Genomic DNA, 16,053 nt, shown 5'->3' with positions numbered 1-16,053 from the left:
CAGGTCGACTGCATTGAACCATTACATTTTGTGTTTGCATTCGTGCTCTTTTTTACATGAACCCATGATGGTCCAAAAGAAGTATTGAACTTGTTTAGGCCCAACCAGCTGAAACCAGTGGCTGCAAAAATTAGAGCTCGTGGCACAGGATAAAGACAACAGTGAGTGATTAGAAGCTGATCTAGATAGCCGTGCCTACACATCTCAAAAGTGATTAGAAACATCTATTATTCCATCGTGCTTTTGGCATTCGAAAGTTGTAGTTGAGAAATGTTACCAACAACAACTAATTACGAAGTTCTATCTTTGTACTCCAAGTAAACAAATCGCATTTTGAGACGTAAGATGGGATTAATGTTGGACAATGGACAGTGATGATATCAAGCACGCACTCAAACAATACACCTCCAGAATTAAAATAAAGAAATTAAACCATCTAACTCATGAGTAGCCTCAGCAATGCCAAACAAAATCTTTTATCCAACTAGCTAGTTTATAACAAACTCGAGGCCTGAGATTCCCTATATGTATAATGGACTTTATGTAAATCAAACCTAGAAAAGAAAAGGCACTATTTCAGCTGGCATTATTTTCTCAGAACTGAAATCCTTATAGTATGAATATATATATACGGTACTGTTTTTTTTTTCTTAAACAGAACAGTAATGTGGATGCGTTGTATATGTATATGAAAAGGAAAAGAAGCTGCAGCCACTCAAGACTGTAAGAAGAGAGAATTGAAGCTCGTAAGTCATAGCTATAGAAACTTTCTTTCCAAAACGCCCAAGTGAAAAGGAGCCACCCTGACCCGGCCCCATTGATCACTATCAAAATATACAGGCGGTCTAATATTTTCCTACACCTACCAAAACTGAAAAGGCCACCTCTAAATTCCAAAAGGACCTGTAAGAGCCATGAATACATGCAACTGAAACCAAAAACCTTATGGAGTGGAGAGCAAACCTAGCTAGACAGAGAGAGAAAGAGGCGGAGTGTGTTCCAAGACACAATGATTACATGGCCTCGGGGAAGCAGAAAGGGTGGGGTGGAAATAGCGAAGGGTATGGAAGGGCGTGGGGCTTGACCGAACGAGGTAATTAATCAGAAAATTAAGTGGGATAGCCTTAAAAAATCACTGCTGCTAATTGAGTAGTACTGCTAGTAGTAAAGTTTAATTTCCATAAAAATTAAAAATCATGAAAAAAAGCAAAGGGTTTATATATAGAGAGCTAGCTAAGCCTTTTATCATGATGATACTATCAGGCTTTTCGGTTTTTGGTCGGTCGACAATCTGTGTGTTGTGTGTTCACTGTGTTTGTTTTTGTGTTTCCCATCTCCCCCCACTCTCTCTCACTGCGCTCACAGGGTGTAATAATACAGTTTGAACCAATCACAAAGCAACCAAACAATGGTATTTTTCATGGGCTGGAGGGGTGAGTGTGTGTCTATATATATATATATATATTACATACTTTGTGTATAAAACAAACAAAAAGATATCCCCACCCCCACCCCTGATAGCTACAGACATGGATGGATGAATAGAGAATGCCGTAAGAAGAAAGGAAAGGAGACTAGCAGTACTTACAGACTATATATTTAGAGTGGTGGGAGAGAGAAAAATGTTAAGAGAGGTGCAGATCAGCGCAGAAGTAGAGCATAAAACAACAAAGGAACCAAAAAGATACCATCAAAGCACCAAAGAAAAAAAAAGCTTATATAGTTGAAGCTTAGGATAGAAAGGGTCATCACCACATCCTTCTCACAAAGCCTGTGCCCTCAAAAAAAAAAAAAAAAAAAAAAAACGTGCCCAAGTGAGAGATATTGAGTGGTTCATTCATTTGATAGAGAGAGAAGCCTGAAACTTTCTTTCTTTGCCTTTTCTTTTACCTTCTCTTTTACCTTCTCCACCACCACAAGAGATAAGAGTTTAGAGCACTGAAAAGGATCCATCTCAGTACACCATAAAATATCAAAGAGGTTATAATTAAGGTCTGTCTCTCCTTGTGTTATCTTTTGCTTCTTGTTTCTCTTTCACTTCCTCTCCCTATTGAAAGTATATATAACCCATTACTCTCCATCTTCTCTTTAACCTATATCTCCACAGCAACAAGGAAGTGACCCATATGATTACATGCTTCAAAGCAATAGAATTCTCAATCTTTTTTCTTCCTCTATAGAGTGAAAAGGAGAGCGATATGTGTGGACTTAAAGAGGAAGATCAAGGAGAGTGTTCTCACACCATCCATAACCTACAAAACTACCAAGAGCAGCTACTTCTACAGTACCACCAACAAATGCAACAGCACCAACAACAACAAAGCAGTGATATCTATGGAGGAGCTAGAGGATCAGGATTTATTTTCCCTGAAGTTTCACCTATCTTACCATGGCCTCTCCCCCCTGTTCACTCTTTCAACCCGGCGCACTTCACGCCAAACCACCCAGTTCGTGATCAGGACCCATTTCTTATCCCTCCTCCAGTACCATCCTCATACGGGGGTTTATTCAATAGAAGAGCTCCTTCCCTTCAGTTTGCTTATGATGGTACCCCAAGTGATCATCTTCGGATCATATCTGACACTCTTGGACCGGTGGTTCAACCCGGTTCAGCTCCTTTCGGTTTACAAGCTGAGTTGAGCAAGATGACTGCTCAAGAAATTATGGATGCTAAGGCTCTTGCTGCTTCTAAGAGTCACAGTGAAGCTGAGAGGAGAAGAAGAGAGAGAATCAACAACCACCTAGCTAAGCTACGCAGTTTGCTACCCAGCACCACCAAAGTAAGTGCCGTAGTGGATCATCGTCAAATTTTGAAAACCTACGCAAAATGTTACTTTGACGATGATATATCGGACCCTATCTCTCTCTCTCTCTCTCTCTCTATATATATATATATATATATATATCAAACCCTTAAATAAAACTATATGCTCTTTATTTATATTAAATGCAGAAATATGGAATGTCAATTTTCTATTTCCTGTTTGTTTTGCAGTACAACTAATAGTAGTTTTTTTTTTTTGAAGATCTCTGTCGAACTTGCTAAAGATTCTAGTTAGATGACTGGTCTGATAATATGCGCACCAGAACGTGTGGAACTCACTTTAGATATAAGAAAGGCAGTTACATTTTTTCTTGGTTAGCTTATCCTTTTGTTTTCATCTTTAGAACACTGCTACTATTGTTTTTTCTTTTCTCTGTGTATTCCGCTTCTGGGACTTGCGCTAGTTCCGAGGAAAGAAAAAGCAAAACTAAAAGGGAATAAACGTTAATGTCGCTAAATTGATATGATAAAGATGAACAAAAGAGCAGTTGAAAAGCTTCCATGGAAATTTCTTGCCGGTTTCCAGTCAAAGTAATTAAGTAGAGAATGAAAAGATATAAAGACAGACAAAACTAGCATTCTTGTCAGTCACTTATAGATAGCCCGTGCCCTAATCCTCTTCCAAAACCCCACCATTAGAAAAACCTACTTTCATGCCTGCCTGAATCATCCTAAGAGAATAAAAACTTCATATCCACATCTCTTCTTTTCGAACACCGAAAGACAGTTTTTGCATGTAATAATTTATTTTTACTACTTTCTCTTTTAACATACAAAAGATCGTTAATTATAGCTTGATTTCGTGCTTTAATTTTTTGTTTGTTTTTGATGAGTACCAACGTTACCATGCATGAAACATCTGATTATGTTCCCTTGCTTGTCACAGACAGACAAAGCTTCACTGCTAGCAGAAGTGATCCAACATGTTAAAGAGCTTAAACGCCAGACTACTTTGATAGCTGAAACAAGTCCAGTACCAACAGAAATGGATGAGCTAACAGTGGATACGGCTGATGAAGATGGTAAGTTTGTGATCAAAGCATCACTTTGCTGTGAAGACAGGCCTGATCTCTTGCCTGATCTAATAAAGACCTTGAAAGCTTTACGTTTAAGAACATTAAAAGCTGAGATCACAACACTTGGTGGACGTGTAAAGAATGTTTTGTTTATTAGTGGTGAAGAAGATTCATCAAGTGATAGCAATGATCAACATCAGCAGCAGGAACCACTACAATATTCTATAAGTTCGATTCAGGAAGCATTGAAAGCAGTTATGGAGAAGACTGGAGGTGATGAGTCTTCCTCGGGAAGTGTTAAGAGACAGAGAACCAATATCAATCTTCTTGAACAACAACAGCAGCAGCAGCACAGGTCTCTATAATTTTACTAAGAGATCAGTACCTTACTCCTCTAATGCCTCTCCCTTCTTTTTTTCTTTGCTTGTGGGTGTGTTTTTTTTGGTGTGTTTGGTGTAGTTTTTGCCAGTTAACAAAGAAGGCAATGATGGTATATTGGTGTGTGTTTTTGGACTTACATCACTACAAAATATAGTATCGGTAGATAGCGAGAGAATTAAAGAGAGCGTGGATTATATGGGTTAATTGGTACGTACTTGGTGGGGTTACCCTCCCATTTTGCTGTCGGGTGGTTCTGCTGAGAAAAAGGAATGGGAGAGAAATCACACAGAGAGGATCGAGAAGGGCAAGCACTAGCCAACAAAGAAAATATTGGCAGAGAGGAGGATGCATGCACTCAAAGTTGTATTCAAACCATGGGATCAAAGGAAGCTATATATGGTCCATATATATATATTTTTCCTTGTTAGGATTCAATATAAGGTTTCTCTTCCAACGAAAAAGATCTTTTGCTTGCTGACAAATTATATTAGCTAGTTTATATTCTTTCTTTCTGTCGTCAGTTTCGTGGAATATATGGATCGTCATATATATATATATATATATATATATGATAGGTGACGATATTTTTCCCGCCCTGCTCTACGTACGTGCCTCCTGACAGCCACCACAACCTCTTTCTTCTTCCTGTCAGTACATTGTTGCATCAGTCTTCCCCCGATCTTGTTTAAATTTCTCAAGGGGAAGGGAAAATAAAACAGAAAAAATTGAAAAACCCTAGTGCGGCATTCATGTCCTGTGGGTTACAAGATGGATAGTAAGTTAATGAACTTATCATTTAGCCATATATGTAGGGAAAGTACATACACTTGGTACGTAATACTAACGTGTTTGACTTCCATCTATCTTCTCCTACTGTGTTTTTCTTTCAACTCTTTAACTGTTGTCGTTAATTTAAGGAAGTTTATGAAATTACTTGTGCTAGTTACAATGGTCGAATGGTTTGCCCAATTATGGCTAAGCTCAACTACTTGAATGGGTAATGAAGGAATTAATGTGGAGAGTTTTTGTTGCCTCCCTTTTCTATAACTTCTGCTACCACATCCAATATCAAAGAGTCTATATGACGTTAGAGTGTTAGTCTACATGTATAGAGTTTCAGTTTCAAATATTATAATTTCGAATCTTCTATATGAGCATTACTAGCGAAAATATGCATAGCTCAAGAATCATTGCCCTAATAAGCAAGGCATGCAAAAATAATAGTTACATACCGTTATAATTTTGTTGGGTTGGTTCCCCTTATGTATGATTTATCATCTGTGAAATCTAAGTCATTATTTGGGTATCGATGGTTAAGAGATTTCAGTCCTATAAATTACTTAATGTTTCTTTTAATTGATTTTTTTCATAAACACGGTAAATCTCACGCTTAAAAGAGATAAACACAAAAGGGGGGAAAAATGTCACTTTGAAGAGAGAAAGGGAAACAACTTATTAGAAGATATCCCCGCTGCATGAATCAGAGCTTAAAAACATATTTAAAAAACTGCATGAATCAGAGCTTAAAAACATATTTTTTTTTAAAAAAAAACATAAATCATATGGGGATCCATAAAACTATAGAAAGAAGCTTAAGCAACATAAAATTGCATGCTAGAAGAGTTTAGAGAGATTGAGAGAGAGATTTATCAGGTCATGTTCTCTTACTAAACTAAATTCACTATTATATATATCAAAATTAACCAAATCCACTTTTTATACACTATCAGAATTGAAGCATGTTTTGTAAGTATAATTAGATTTCTTTTTCAGAGAACCCTCCACATCTCTATATACGGGCACTTTTGTGAAATGGTGTTAGTGTAAATTTTCTCGTTTTTGTATGTGACTAAATTATGATGTATATAACACATTTAATATAATTATAAATAAAAATCTAACCCATATGCACCAATGTTGTTTTGCAGCTGTGTGGAAACTGGCTTTTTCACGAAGTAAAATGCTATGGGTCTGATCCATATTTCAACATAAGAAGTTAGATTATTCAACCTTGGAGGTTTTAAAGATGGCATGATAGCCCCCCGATCGAGCATCTCTAACGAGATAGCTATTTATGAACAACCAAAAAAATTAACTATTAAAATGGCTTTTTTCTTATTAATTTTGGGTCTTCAATGGAATTAATATATGGAATATATAAAATTTTCTTTGTCAAAAATAAAAATGCATTTCTGTGTTTTTTGAGGAAAGTTATAAAATAATGGAAATTTTTAACTGTTTTGTAATTCTTCCTTTCTCTTTCTTCATTTTATGTAAAACATAAACTAGCTCGTTAAAAAACCATTTTCCATTGAAGTACAGCATGATTAAAAAAAAATCTAAATTATACTATTCAAAATTCTATATTTAGCTCTTTCAAATAACTTTTACCAATGAAAATGCCTTTAGGCCTTAATTCTCGTGGAGGCAAGAGCCGGATTATCCAATTTAAACAGCAATAACATAAATAATTATCACAAGAATAATTCTTTAAAGTGTAAAAAATTATTTTCAATTAGGATATTTAGTCTGTTAATAAGTTGAGGGGTAAATTGTTAGTAAAAAAGAGAGAATAACTACCATACTAGCCGTGATCAAATTATTAATTAGATATGGTTTTTGAGAATGAAAAAAAAGAAAAGAAAAGGAATGGGAGGTTAAATTAATTTAACTATCTACTTGTTGGCATTTGGAGGGTAAACATTACCTGCATGTTCAAGGGAACTAGCCCCTACCAATCCAAGTGTTAAACAAACAGGAACATAGGCTTTGCATATTAAAAAGAAAATCAAGTCAATGGTGGGAAGACAGTGTACAGGCAAAGACACTTGCAAAACATCAACATAACAACTGGTTATACTTCCATTTCCATGGCTTGATGGTCCAAAATTGTAGATTAGCGATCCAATCGTCCAAGCTTATAAGAATTAAACAACGCACGTTTTATAAGTTAAAATGCGATTTTGATAACACTAACGACTAATTAGGGTTAAACCTCCTCGCTTGTAAATCTTATTATTGTAGATGTGAACAGAAGTTTAATCCACTAGTATTAATTCTTTTTTAGATAACCTGCTACAAATAGAGTTTCGGATCTGCACATGAATATGAATAAATTAAGAGGAGATCATGAAGTGTTATGGAGATAAAATGACTTGGGGTTACCAATCTCATTTTAGAATTACTGTATTAATTATTTTTTAAAATATTTTTTATTTAGAAATATATTAAAATAATATTCTTTTCAAAAAAATATTTTTAAAATCAGTATTTTAAAATAATTTAAAATTTTAAAATATATTTTTTAAATACAAAAAAAAATCAGTATTTTAAAATAATTTAAAATTTAAAAATATATTTTTTAAATACAAAAACAAATATACCTGTACACTTATTTCTCACTACAAACGAGATGCGTTCAGAAGACCCAGGTTGTACTTGGAGCCCTGTTCTGTTTGTTTTGGAATAGCTTGCCCACCAGAGTAAGGTAAAAATTGAAAATAGTTAACCATGGCCCTTGCAGGTTTCGAACCTGCGACCTTCGCGTTATTAGCACGACGCTCTAACCAACTGAGCTAAAAGGCCATGTAGCGGTTATATATATACATAATAAAAATGACACGGTCATTTAATCAACCATATGGCAGTCACATTTGAGGGGGAGGTGCTTCGGCGGTGAAAGGATCTGATCATCCGCATGGGACGAGTTGATTCCGGGATCGAATTATAATGTTGCTCCAAGTTGTAGTTTGAGCCACTCACACGCACAGAAGTAACCCTTAGTAAGCATTTTCTTCTTCTTCTTCTTCTTTTTACTTAGTAAGCATTTTCTTCTTCTTCTTCTTTTTCATGATTTTGTGTTTTAGGACGTGTAGAGCTTTAATGATTGGAGATGAAGAAAGCACAGAAGTTCTGCCATGTTGTGTTGTATTCATTTTTTTATGAAATTGTGTTTGCTACTTGCAGGTGATTTGGTAGTTCTTGGTTGGTGGGACTTGGTTTCAAATTACAGGTATCATCACCCCTTTCTATTTACAGAAACCTCAATAGTTTGAAGTTGGTATTGATTTTTCATGTTATTGCTTGTTGTAAGAATCGAACGACTCTCCTTACAGCATTGCAGAGCGCTTTGCCTTTCTAGTCTGCACAAAGTGGTATAATCAAGTAATTCATAAGCATTCTTGATTTCTTTTAATGGAGGACCAAGTTCATCATGAAGAAGAGCATCAGATCAATGGAATATGCAGCCCTCAGGACATCGGTGGACACTTATGAAAGCTCCTGTTATTGGTTTCCAGATCTTGCTTTTCATGCGCTTGGAGGTACTATAGGTGTTGAAGTGTGCCTTGTGATGTATTATCATCCTAATTTGTCCAAGTTAGGCTCGCATTAAAATCATCTTTATTTTTTATCCCCTTCATTTTCAGGGAACATCACCTGGTGCTGAACATATTCCATGTCTAATCCTTTGCTCCACCTTTTTTGATCCAAGGAGCTGGGGTTTTGCTGTATATAGATTGGTGGAGAAAACTAAACAGTGGAGCTTGTTCTGGTAGATACTTTGCCGTCACATCAAATGCTCAAGATTATTTTGGATTTTTGCACAATGGATCCAGGTAAGGTTTTTCTTGGTGCACATAAAATTTGAATGGCCCGGTGAACCAGTAATTGCCAGCACTGAATTGCTGGATTTATGAAGCAGTAATCATTGCTTATGACAGGTTACTCGGGTGATGGTCAATCGATGAAGGTAGTGGGAAGGAGTGGGCTAGAATTTATTGTGCTGGAGGTTCAGGGTATGTTTTCTATGCTACTCTAGTGTCTTTTTAATAGAATTTTTTACATTCATTGGCGCAACCAGAGAGGCATAATAATTTCTCTGAAGTTTCCAAGGACATCTATGTCCATTATTGCCTGTCCTTCCTTTTACCTTATAGGTCTTGAGATGAAATCATTGAAACCCCATTTAATATATTCAGAGTGGCATCATAAACGGGACACACTTTGTATAACATGAACAAACTGGACATGCACACACATATCTCGAGATAATGGAGGATATGGTCGTGAAATATGCAAAAAGAATGAGGAGAAATTGCATTAGCAATTGTTTTATGAACAGCACAGTCACGAGGAGTACAGAAGATATCTGTTGCATACATTCTCTTGTTGCTGGCTAGTTAAATGTCGAGAGCACTTACAGTGTTTTAACTTTTAAGGGTTTGCTAGGCAGTTAAATTCTAACTCCTACTCTCACGGGTCTTTTCCTCTTCCGGCCTTTCAAGGTTTCAAAATGTGCATTGGTATGTCAAAGGATATGTTGGTCCAACCAATCGACTTTTGGTATCAGTGCTCTGTATTATGCTATGGTAATGAATGCTTTCATCTGTGGCGCAATAGGATTGGAAGGTCCCATTCCATCATCTGGTGTTACGGGGCCATGATCCTGGAATCACACCATTACACTCGAAAATATTCAAATCTTTTAAGGGTTTTTTCTTACTAAAGATTGCTACAATCTCTTCTTTTGTGCATTATTATGCTAGATTACTAAAATGCTGATCACATACTAAGATAACACACACCGCATTTTTCATTCATACGAGGTATTTATTCGATTAAAGGTTTGTTGTTGCCATTTGTAGTAAAACCATTTAAAATCTGTATGTAGAAGACAATTTGCTAAAATCTGTCAACGTGTGGTTGCGGAGCTTGGTGGTGAATAATGTGTATGGTGGGGGGTGGGTGGCTGGGAGGGTTGTCCCTTCCCATACCAAACCACCACCGCAGGTATAGTCGTCCCACAACTACCCAAGCCCTGTCAATCATTCTTTGTGACCATTATGTGACACCTTCAAAATTACACTTGCAACTGTGACTAAAACCATGAGTGCATTTTCCATGCAGGCAAATTCTGCACTGCCCTTTGCCAAAGTTTTGAAGGCACCGCCTTTATACTAGTTCAGATTCAACCAGATGTCAACTGACATTCGGTCACAAGCACTGTTTGACCATGGAAAATTGGCTTGGCCTAATGTCAGCCATGAGCTGCCAGCGTTCAGGTCACCCCTAACTAAATGCTGGTCACTCTTGACTGACATCCATATAAAGGCCGGTGCCTTTTCTCACTAGAGAAGCTATCTTGCCTTGCAATTTCTTAATATAATTTGTGCTTCCAGTAGATAATTAATATAGTGCACTGTACATACTGTGCATACTTTCTTTGTAGATCACAGAAGTTATTGCAAGTTATAACTTTTATAACCATTCCTTCTATCTTTATTACTCAGCTACAACACCTTCCCAGCAGAAATTGTGAAGAAGCAGCCCAAATCTGAACTTGTTCATGAGGTTCAAACAGTTTTGCCTGTTCAACAAGGCCCAAGTTTTAGATTGTTTGTATCTATCCACACTCTGCAACTTAATTCTGCTCTTTCTTCATAAAAAATACAACTTTAACTCCTCATTTCTTTTTTATCATCATATTCGGAGATTACAAGCTTTACTCATTGAGCAAACAGAAATTATAGAATTTAGCCAGAAGTATAAAAGGCTTCAATTAGTTTTCAGAACAGCCTAGTTGTCTTCTATGCTCACACTAATCTTTGTGATGCCATTCATGCTCTCAATGCTGTATTATGGCTTTCCCTGTGCTGATTTAATGAATCTATCAGGACAAAATTCTATGTAGAATTTGTTTCAAAGGACAAATTAATGTGGTCCTGCTTCCATGCAGGCACCGTGCCCTTTTCAGGTATGGGGATCCACCTTTCTCTTACCAATATTTGCTGATACTTCAAACAGTACACTTCTCTGAATGAAAAATAAAAGAACTAAGTTTATTGATGAGAAAGCTTTTCATTGAGGGTGAAGCTTTGCCTTCAAAATTGTTATTCATGCCTTGCACAGGTAAAAGAACTCTGTATTGCTTGTTAAAAAAAAAAAGAATGAAAAACCTGTTTATATGTATTTATTCCTTTTGTTAATATCTTCTTGAATTTGTGTTCACCACTTGCTGCAGAAGAGTAAAAGTTGCCCAATCTACCTCGTCACCAATGAGGTGCAGTTGTCTGTATATGATGTGTAGTTCCAATTGTATCCATGACATGTGTATATGTGAAGGAAAGATCCCTTGCTGCTTGTGGTTTTAGATGGAGCACGCACTGAGAATCTACAATTTTGGCGTCTTCGATTCCCATGTCACAGTAGTTTTGTATCATTTTCCAGGAACTGTAAATATTCTGACAGATTTGATGAGCTATGAAAGCACATTTTTTATAGCCTTTTTCTTGTTTTTGGGTGTGGTATATGGTGCTCCAAATGGATGCCGTATGTATGTCTGAATGCATGTAGTTGTTTTAGCTGTAACATCTCCAACTGAAAATCATCACCAGAAATAAATCACGAAAAGCATAGATCATGATTCATGTGCATCGAGTATTATTCAGTTTTTGGTCCGTCTAGTTTTCTGCAATTGCATTCAGGTGAATGGCACAGCAATTGAAAACTCACCTGCAGATTTCACTCCTGCACTGCCTGTATGCTCGTTTAAAGGATATTTGATGAGTTGGGAAAAACGTTGTTTCGAGGAGAAATTTTACTCTCTTTTTTTTTAACCTGGGGTTACAAGGAGACTCGAATCCTTGTCAGTTTATGTTTTTGTGTGCCAGTTGCTGCCCCAAAATGACAGAAATTACACTTTGAAAAAACCAACAGAGCATGCCAATTTATCTATAAAAAATCACCTGATCTGACCCACTACATCATTTGAATGCCATGCCACATGGATATAAGATAATAATAGGTAAATAGAGGTTAAACCATTACTGTTTGAGCAAATCATGGGAAATCCAGGTGAAACAGACAACCAAAGGGTATTGACGCACAACATTATTGAATCACTTCTCTCCACACACAAGTGTCTCTGCCATTCTTCTACAAGACCCTATATTCCAGCAAAAAGACTGATCTTTTCGTCACACAAACAAACACGGGGCTCTGATATAGCCAGCGATTCAATCACATGATTTGGAGTAGCATTTCCATTGCTGCCTACATCCTTATTGCTGTCCTTCAATTTGAGAGCAAAATCATTGAAACATTCATCCAAGGTACGGAAAGGTTCATCAGGATATAGAGTTCCCACTTCAACATCATCAAGGCCATTGATTGAAAAATTAAACTGACAACCCTTGATGAATATATCGTGTGTGAATGATGCAACTACACTTTCTGGTATGATATTCTCTGTCAAATGAAAAAAAATAATAATAATAACTTCCAGCGCCATTTTGTTACTTGTAATATTTAAAATTAAATATGTATATGCTAATAAGATCATGGAAATTAAGAAATAGAAAATTAGAAGAAAGACCTGCAGCAATAGCAAGGAGGTCATGTTCAGTGACTGTAACTCGAGGGAGGGTTCTTCCAATTTTCTTTTCCCACAAAGAAGCAAGCTCATTCATGTTATAGAAATTGTTGGAAGGTCGAAAATGGACTGACTTGTTGATAGTTCTCACATCATCCACAGTTTTCATTGTGAATTTCCCAATATCAGTGCCAGCAACAAAGTAAGCTGCATGAATCATGATAGATAGTTATTCTTATTTCATTACTGAATACAAGCCCCCGTATTTTCTTTTCATGAAATCCACTACAATTATTAGATTTATTTTTTTCCATTACAAGCTCTTAGTCAAATTCTATTTATCATTTTTTTCTCGCTTATTTCACGAAAAGTGGGTAATTGCATTTTGCCAAGCTCCATAGAAAATCTCGTGAGCTCTCACATAAATAACATCATTGTTACGTTTTTGCTCCCATCACGTCACAACTCATGAGGGTTTAATTTGACTGATAAGTGAATATATTTTTCATATTATCATTGCAGATCTGAAGAAACGTAGTAAGATTTTGAATCTACTTGTATGTATCCGTGCATCAGGGAATAGATAGTTTCCTTAAGATATGGTTTTGAGATTATTGATGACAAGTCATAGAAGATTTTTTTATTGTTGTTATTGTCTTTAATGATAAGTTAGGCGAGGCTTTTTTAGCTGTTCTATATTAGTCGTCAGAATATCCTCGCCAAGAAAGGAAACTAAATCCATTCCGGTGGCCGGAAAAACAGAAGTTGCAGACCGACGTACCTTTAACGGTGCCATCTCCGTAGATCTTGAAGTGTTCCAAAGGAGGCAGAGCATGAGCAGGGTGTTTGTTATCATAGTAAGGCCAAGAAGCAATTGAATTGCAACAGATATAGGTGTAGGGAATGCCATACTCCTCGACCAACCGTCTAATTTCACGTTTCTCTTTGTACATTTGCAGCCCTGGCTCCACTGGATTAGCCCTCACCACATCATGCCCAAATTCTGATGGCAAAAATCTCTGCAACATGAATAAACACCCGATTAGTAATGAATTTGACTCCTTATATTTTCCTCTCTCGAAATTATTTTTATTCTATATATCATAATGAAAACTGGATCACCTTAGATAAACATTATTTCTACCTTGATGGTGCCGACGGCCTTGATAGCTTCTACCAGGGCAAGCTGGTCCAGTACATTGTCCCCTCCTACTGCTGATATTACAACATCAATCTCGTGAACTTTAAGTATTTTCTCCATGTTTTTCCTGTCACTGATCAGCCCCTGTGATCAAAGGAAGAAAAATAAGCAGATAGGTATAAGATAATTAATTAATCAAAGAAATTTAATATCTTTTCACTTTAAATTGAACCTATGAGACATACCTGCAAGATGATGGCTCCCTTGTCATGAAGAGATCGGAGAACTTCGGCCTTAGAAGGGCATGTAGCAACACCTGGCCGGACAAGAACATAGGTTGTTCGATCGGAGTCTAAGCTGGCTTCGGCCACGAAGTGACCGATAAAACCGGTTGCTCCGGCAATGAGGACTCGACTCTTGATTGTAGGGGAAACTGCTGAAACAGTCATGCTTGCTTCTTTTTATATAAATAATCTCTCTTTTTTTTGCCTATCAGAGATTTATAAACATAAAAGAAGGGTTAAAAATGGCCCCTGTAGAGAAACACAGAAAGGAGTTCCTGGTCTCTGATAAACAAAGAGTCTGTCAATGTTGTGACATGGGATTGCACCTCCTATGATATATTTATATACAGGGAAGTAGCTGCCGGGGCTCTATTTTTTTATATTTAAAAAAAGGCCTGGTAATATAATTAAAAATTCCTGTTTTCTTGGAATCTTTGGTTCAGCTACTACTCAACCGTCAACCGTAGCCTGTTTTTTTAAGGAATATTGTGGGTAGTTTTTTTTATTTGATGATATTAAAAATAAATTTTAAAAAATAAAAAATATATATATATTATTTTTTTATTTAGAAATATATTAAAACAGTAATTTTTATTTTTAGAAATTTATTTTTGATATCATTATATAAAAAATAATTTAAAATAAAAAATAACAATATTTGCCAAAAAAGGTGCCAGCTGACTTTTCAAATGATGGCAGGCATCCCACCGAGGCCCATCAGCATCCTCGAAGCATGGTTGACTATTAGCTCATGAGTCATCATCTCATCTTGACTGGTAGCGAAACATGTGCATGGAGTGATCTGGTGCAGGTGGACGCCAGCCCTCGGTCATGGAATCGTACGTTTCTTTCAGGCAATCACTGAGAGCAGAGTTTAGAACCAATCAAAGGCTTCAACGACGAAATTGCGAAAAAAAAAAAAACTTGTCAGGTTTTAAGTAAAAGTGAAGTATCATTACAATGCTGTAACTAGTTTCTAATCCACTGGTAATAATTCTTACTAATCTCTAATCACTCACTAACTATTGTCGCTGAGGCTGCTAGTGATTTTCCCTTGACATTTTACAGCAAACTGTTTCTTTTTTTTTGTTTACGTGGCAATCATCATGGAATCATTTTATCTATGACAGAAATTAGTTGAAACCGTCTTTTTTATTTAGTCCAAGACAGACAAACCATCCATGTTGGAACTAATTAAGGAATTAAAGACAATCCTAGTCATTAAGTTTTTATCTTCTCTGATTTTATTTTATTTTTGTACATTCCATAGCGATGAGGCCTTTTACTAGCTGTTAATGCCATTTCGAGGATGTTCGTTTTCTTCGGGTTTTCTTTCCTTTTCAGCTGGGAAAAGTGCGAATAAACTTCCTTTGGAAATAAAATACTATATGCTCCCCATGCCAATAAAATATTGCTCTGGATAGCATGATATTTAACTTGTTGCCATGTATTATTTTGTCCTTAAATTTCCTCGTTTGTCAGTTTCGTGGACAGTTGTTTTCAACCAAGACTGGTTGGTGATTCTATAGCTATCTACGACAACGAGAAATATTATAATTTTTTTTTCTATTTTTTAGGTGGTTGTTGTTTAAGAGTATATTAAAATGATATTTTTATTTTATTTTTAAAATTATTTTTTAAATATTAATACATTAAAATAATATAAAATAAAAATAAAAATTTTCAATAACATAATTAAACAATAATGACAAAAAGCATTGTGATATTCGAGAATATTTGGAAAAGCGGTAAAAATAATATTTTTTTTAAAAATAATTTTTTATATATTTTGAATTATTTTTATATACTGGTTTTTATATATTTTGAATTATTTTTATATATTGGTTTTAAAAATAATTTTTTAAAAAAATATTATTTAAATATATTTTAACATAAAAATCATTTAAAAAAATAACCATAATCATCCTTAAAAATATGCCGTAAACAGCCGCGGCTGCTCACCGAGGGGGTTCTTCCTTAGTCTCCGTGAAAAGGGGAATTCCAGGTGCTTAAGGACCAAATTCCCGGTGAGGACA

General features: G+C 35.9%; 2 protein-coding genes, 1 long non-coding RNA gene and 1 other non-coding gene across 8 annotated transcripts; 2 read left to right on the top strand and 2 right to left on the bottom strand.

Annotated features, from left to right (window-relative positions):
• The first annotated feature begins 1,493 nt into the window (after positions 1-1,493).
• On the top strand, positions 1,494-5,151 carry LOC105113939 (transcription factor bHLH30). 2 transcript variants are annotated; one of them, XM_011010320.1, is made up of 3 exons: positions 1,494-1,992; positions 2,108-2,780; positions 3,711-5,151. In XM_011010320.1, the coding sequence occupies exons 2-3, from the start codon at positions 2,199-2,201 to the stop codon at positions 4,203-4,205; spliced, it is 1,077 nt and encodes a 358-aa protein (XP_011008622.1). In that variant the 5' UTR covers positions 1,494-1,992; positions 2,108-2,198; the 3' UTR covers positions 4,206-5,151. The 2 variants fall into 2 exon arrangements, with proteins under 2 accessions (XP_011008622.1, XP_011008616.1); XM_011010314.1 differs by having other exon boundaries at positions 1,494-2,780.
• Positions 5,152-7,732: 2,581 nt separating this feature from the next.
• On the bottom strand, positions 7,733-7,806 carry TRNAI-AAU (transfer RNA isoleucine (anticodon AAU)). The gene has a single exon. It is a non-coding gene; the product is annotated as a tRNA-Ile (tRNA).
• Positions 7,807-7,882: 76 nt separating this feature from the next.
• LOC105113916 (uncharacterized) lies at positions 7,883-11,501 on the top strand. Of its 4 annotated transcripts, XR_840044.1 has the most exons (6): positions 7,883-8,003; positions 8,188-8,233; positions 8,315-8,543; positions 8,649-8,837; positions 8,943-11,130; positions 11,243-11,501. It is a non-coding gene; the product is annotated as an uncharacterized LOC105113916 (long non-coding RNA). The 4 variants fall into 4 exon arrangements; XR_840042.1 differs by having other exon boundaries at positions 8,337-8,543; positions 8,649-11,130; XR_840043.1 differs by having other exon boundaries at positions 8,649-10,975.
• Positions 11,502-11,926: 425 nt separating this feature from the next.
• On the bottom strand, positions 11,927-14,323 carry LOC105113933 (leucoanthocyanidin reductase-like). The gene is made up of 5 exons (XM_011010302.1): positions 13,979-14,323; positions 13,737-13,877; positions 13,374-13,611; positions 12,596-12,799; positions 11,927-12,468 (listed from the first exon to the last, which is right to left on the bottom strand). Exons 1-5 carry the CDS (start codon positions 14,180-14,182, stop codon positions 12,167-12,169), a joined length of 1,089 nt encoding a protein of 362 aa, XP_011008604.1. The 5' UTR covers positions 14,183-14,323; the 3' UTR covers positions 11,927-12,166.
• Between the last annotated feature and the right edge of the window lie 1,730 nt (positions 14,324-16,053).

The sequence above is a fragment of the Populus euphratica genome, unplaced genomic scaffold, assembly GCF_000495115.2.
Source record: "Populus euphratica unplaced genomic scaffold, PopEup_1.0 scaffold5.1, whole genome shotgun sequence".
In the NCBI taxonomy this organism is placed as follows: Eukaryota; Viridiplantae; Streptophyta; class Magnoliopsida; order Malpighiales; family Salicaceae; genus Populus; species Populus euphratica.
Note: the sequence above shows the minus strand (reverse complement) of the source record. Positions and strands in the feature narration are given on the sequence as shown.

Bases quoted from the DNA above. Each gene is read 5' to 3' on its own strand.
- LOC105113939 (XM_011010320.1), top strand. From the start codon at position 2,199: ATGTGTGGACTTAAAGAGGAAGATCAAGGAGAGTGTTCTCACACCATC. The intron at 2,781-3,710 runs GTAAGTGCCGTA...TGCTTGTCACAG, and splicing joins TGCTACCCAGCACCACCAAA to ACAGACAAAGCTTCACTGCT.
- LOC105113933 (XM_011010302.1), bottom strand. From the start codon at position 14,182: ATGACTGTTTCAGCAGTTTCCCCTACAATCAAGAGTCGAGTCCTCATT. The intron at 13,878-13,978 runs GTATGTCTCATA...CTTTGATCACAG, and splicing joins AGGGAGCCATCATCTTGCAG to GGGCTGATCAGTGACAGGAA. The intron at 12,469-12,595 runs GTCTTTCTTCTA...TTCATTTGACAG, and splicing joins CCTCCTTGCTATTGCTGCAG to AGAATATCATACCAGAAAGT.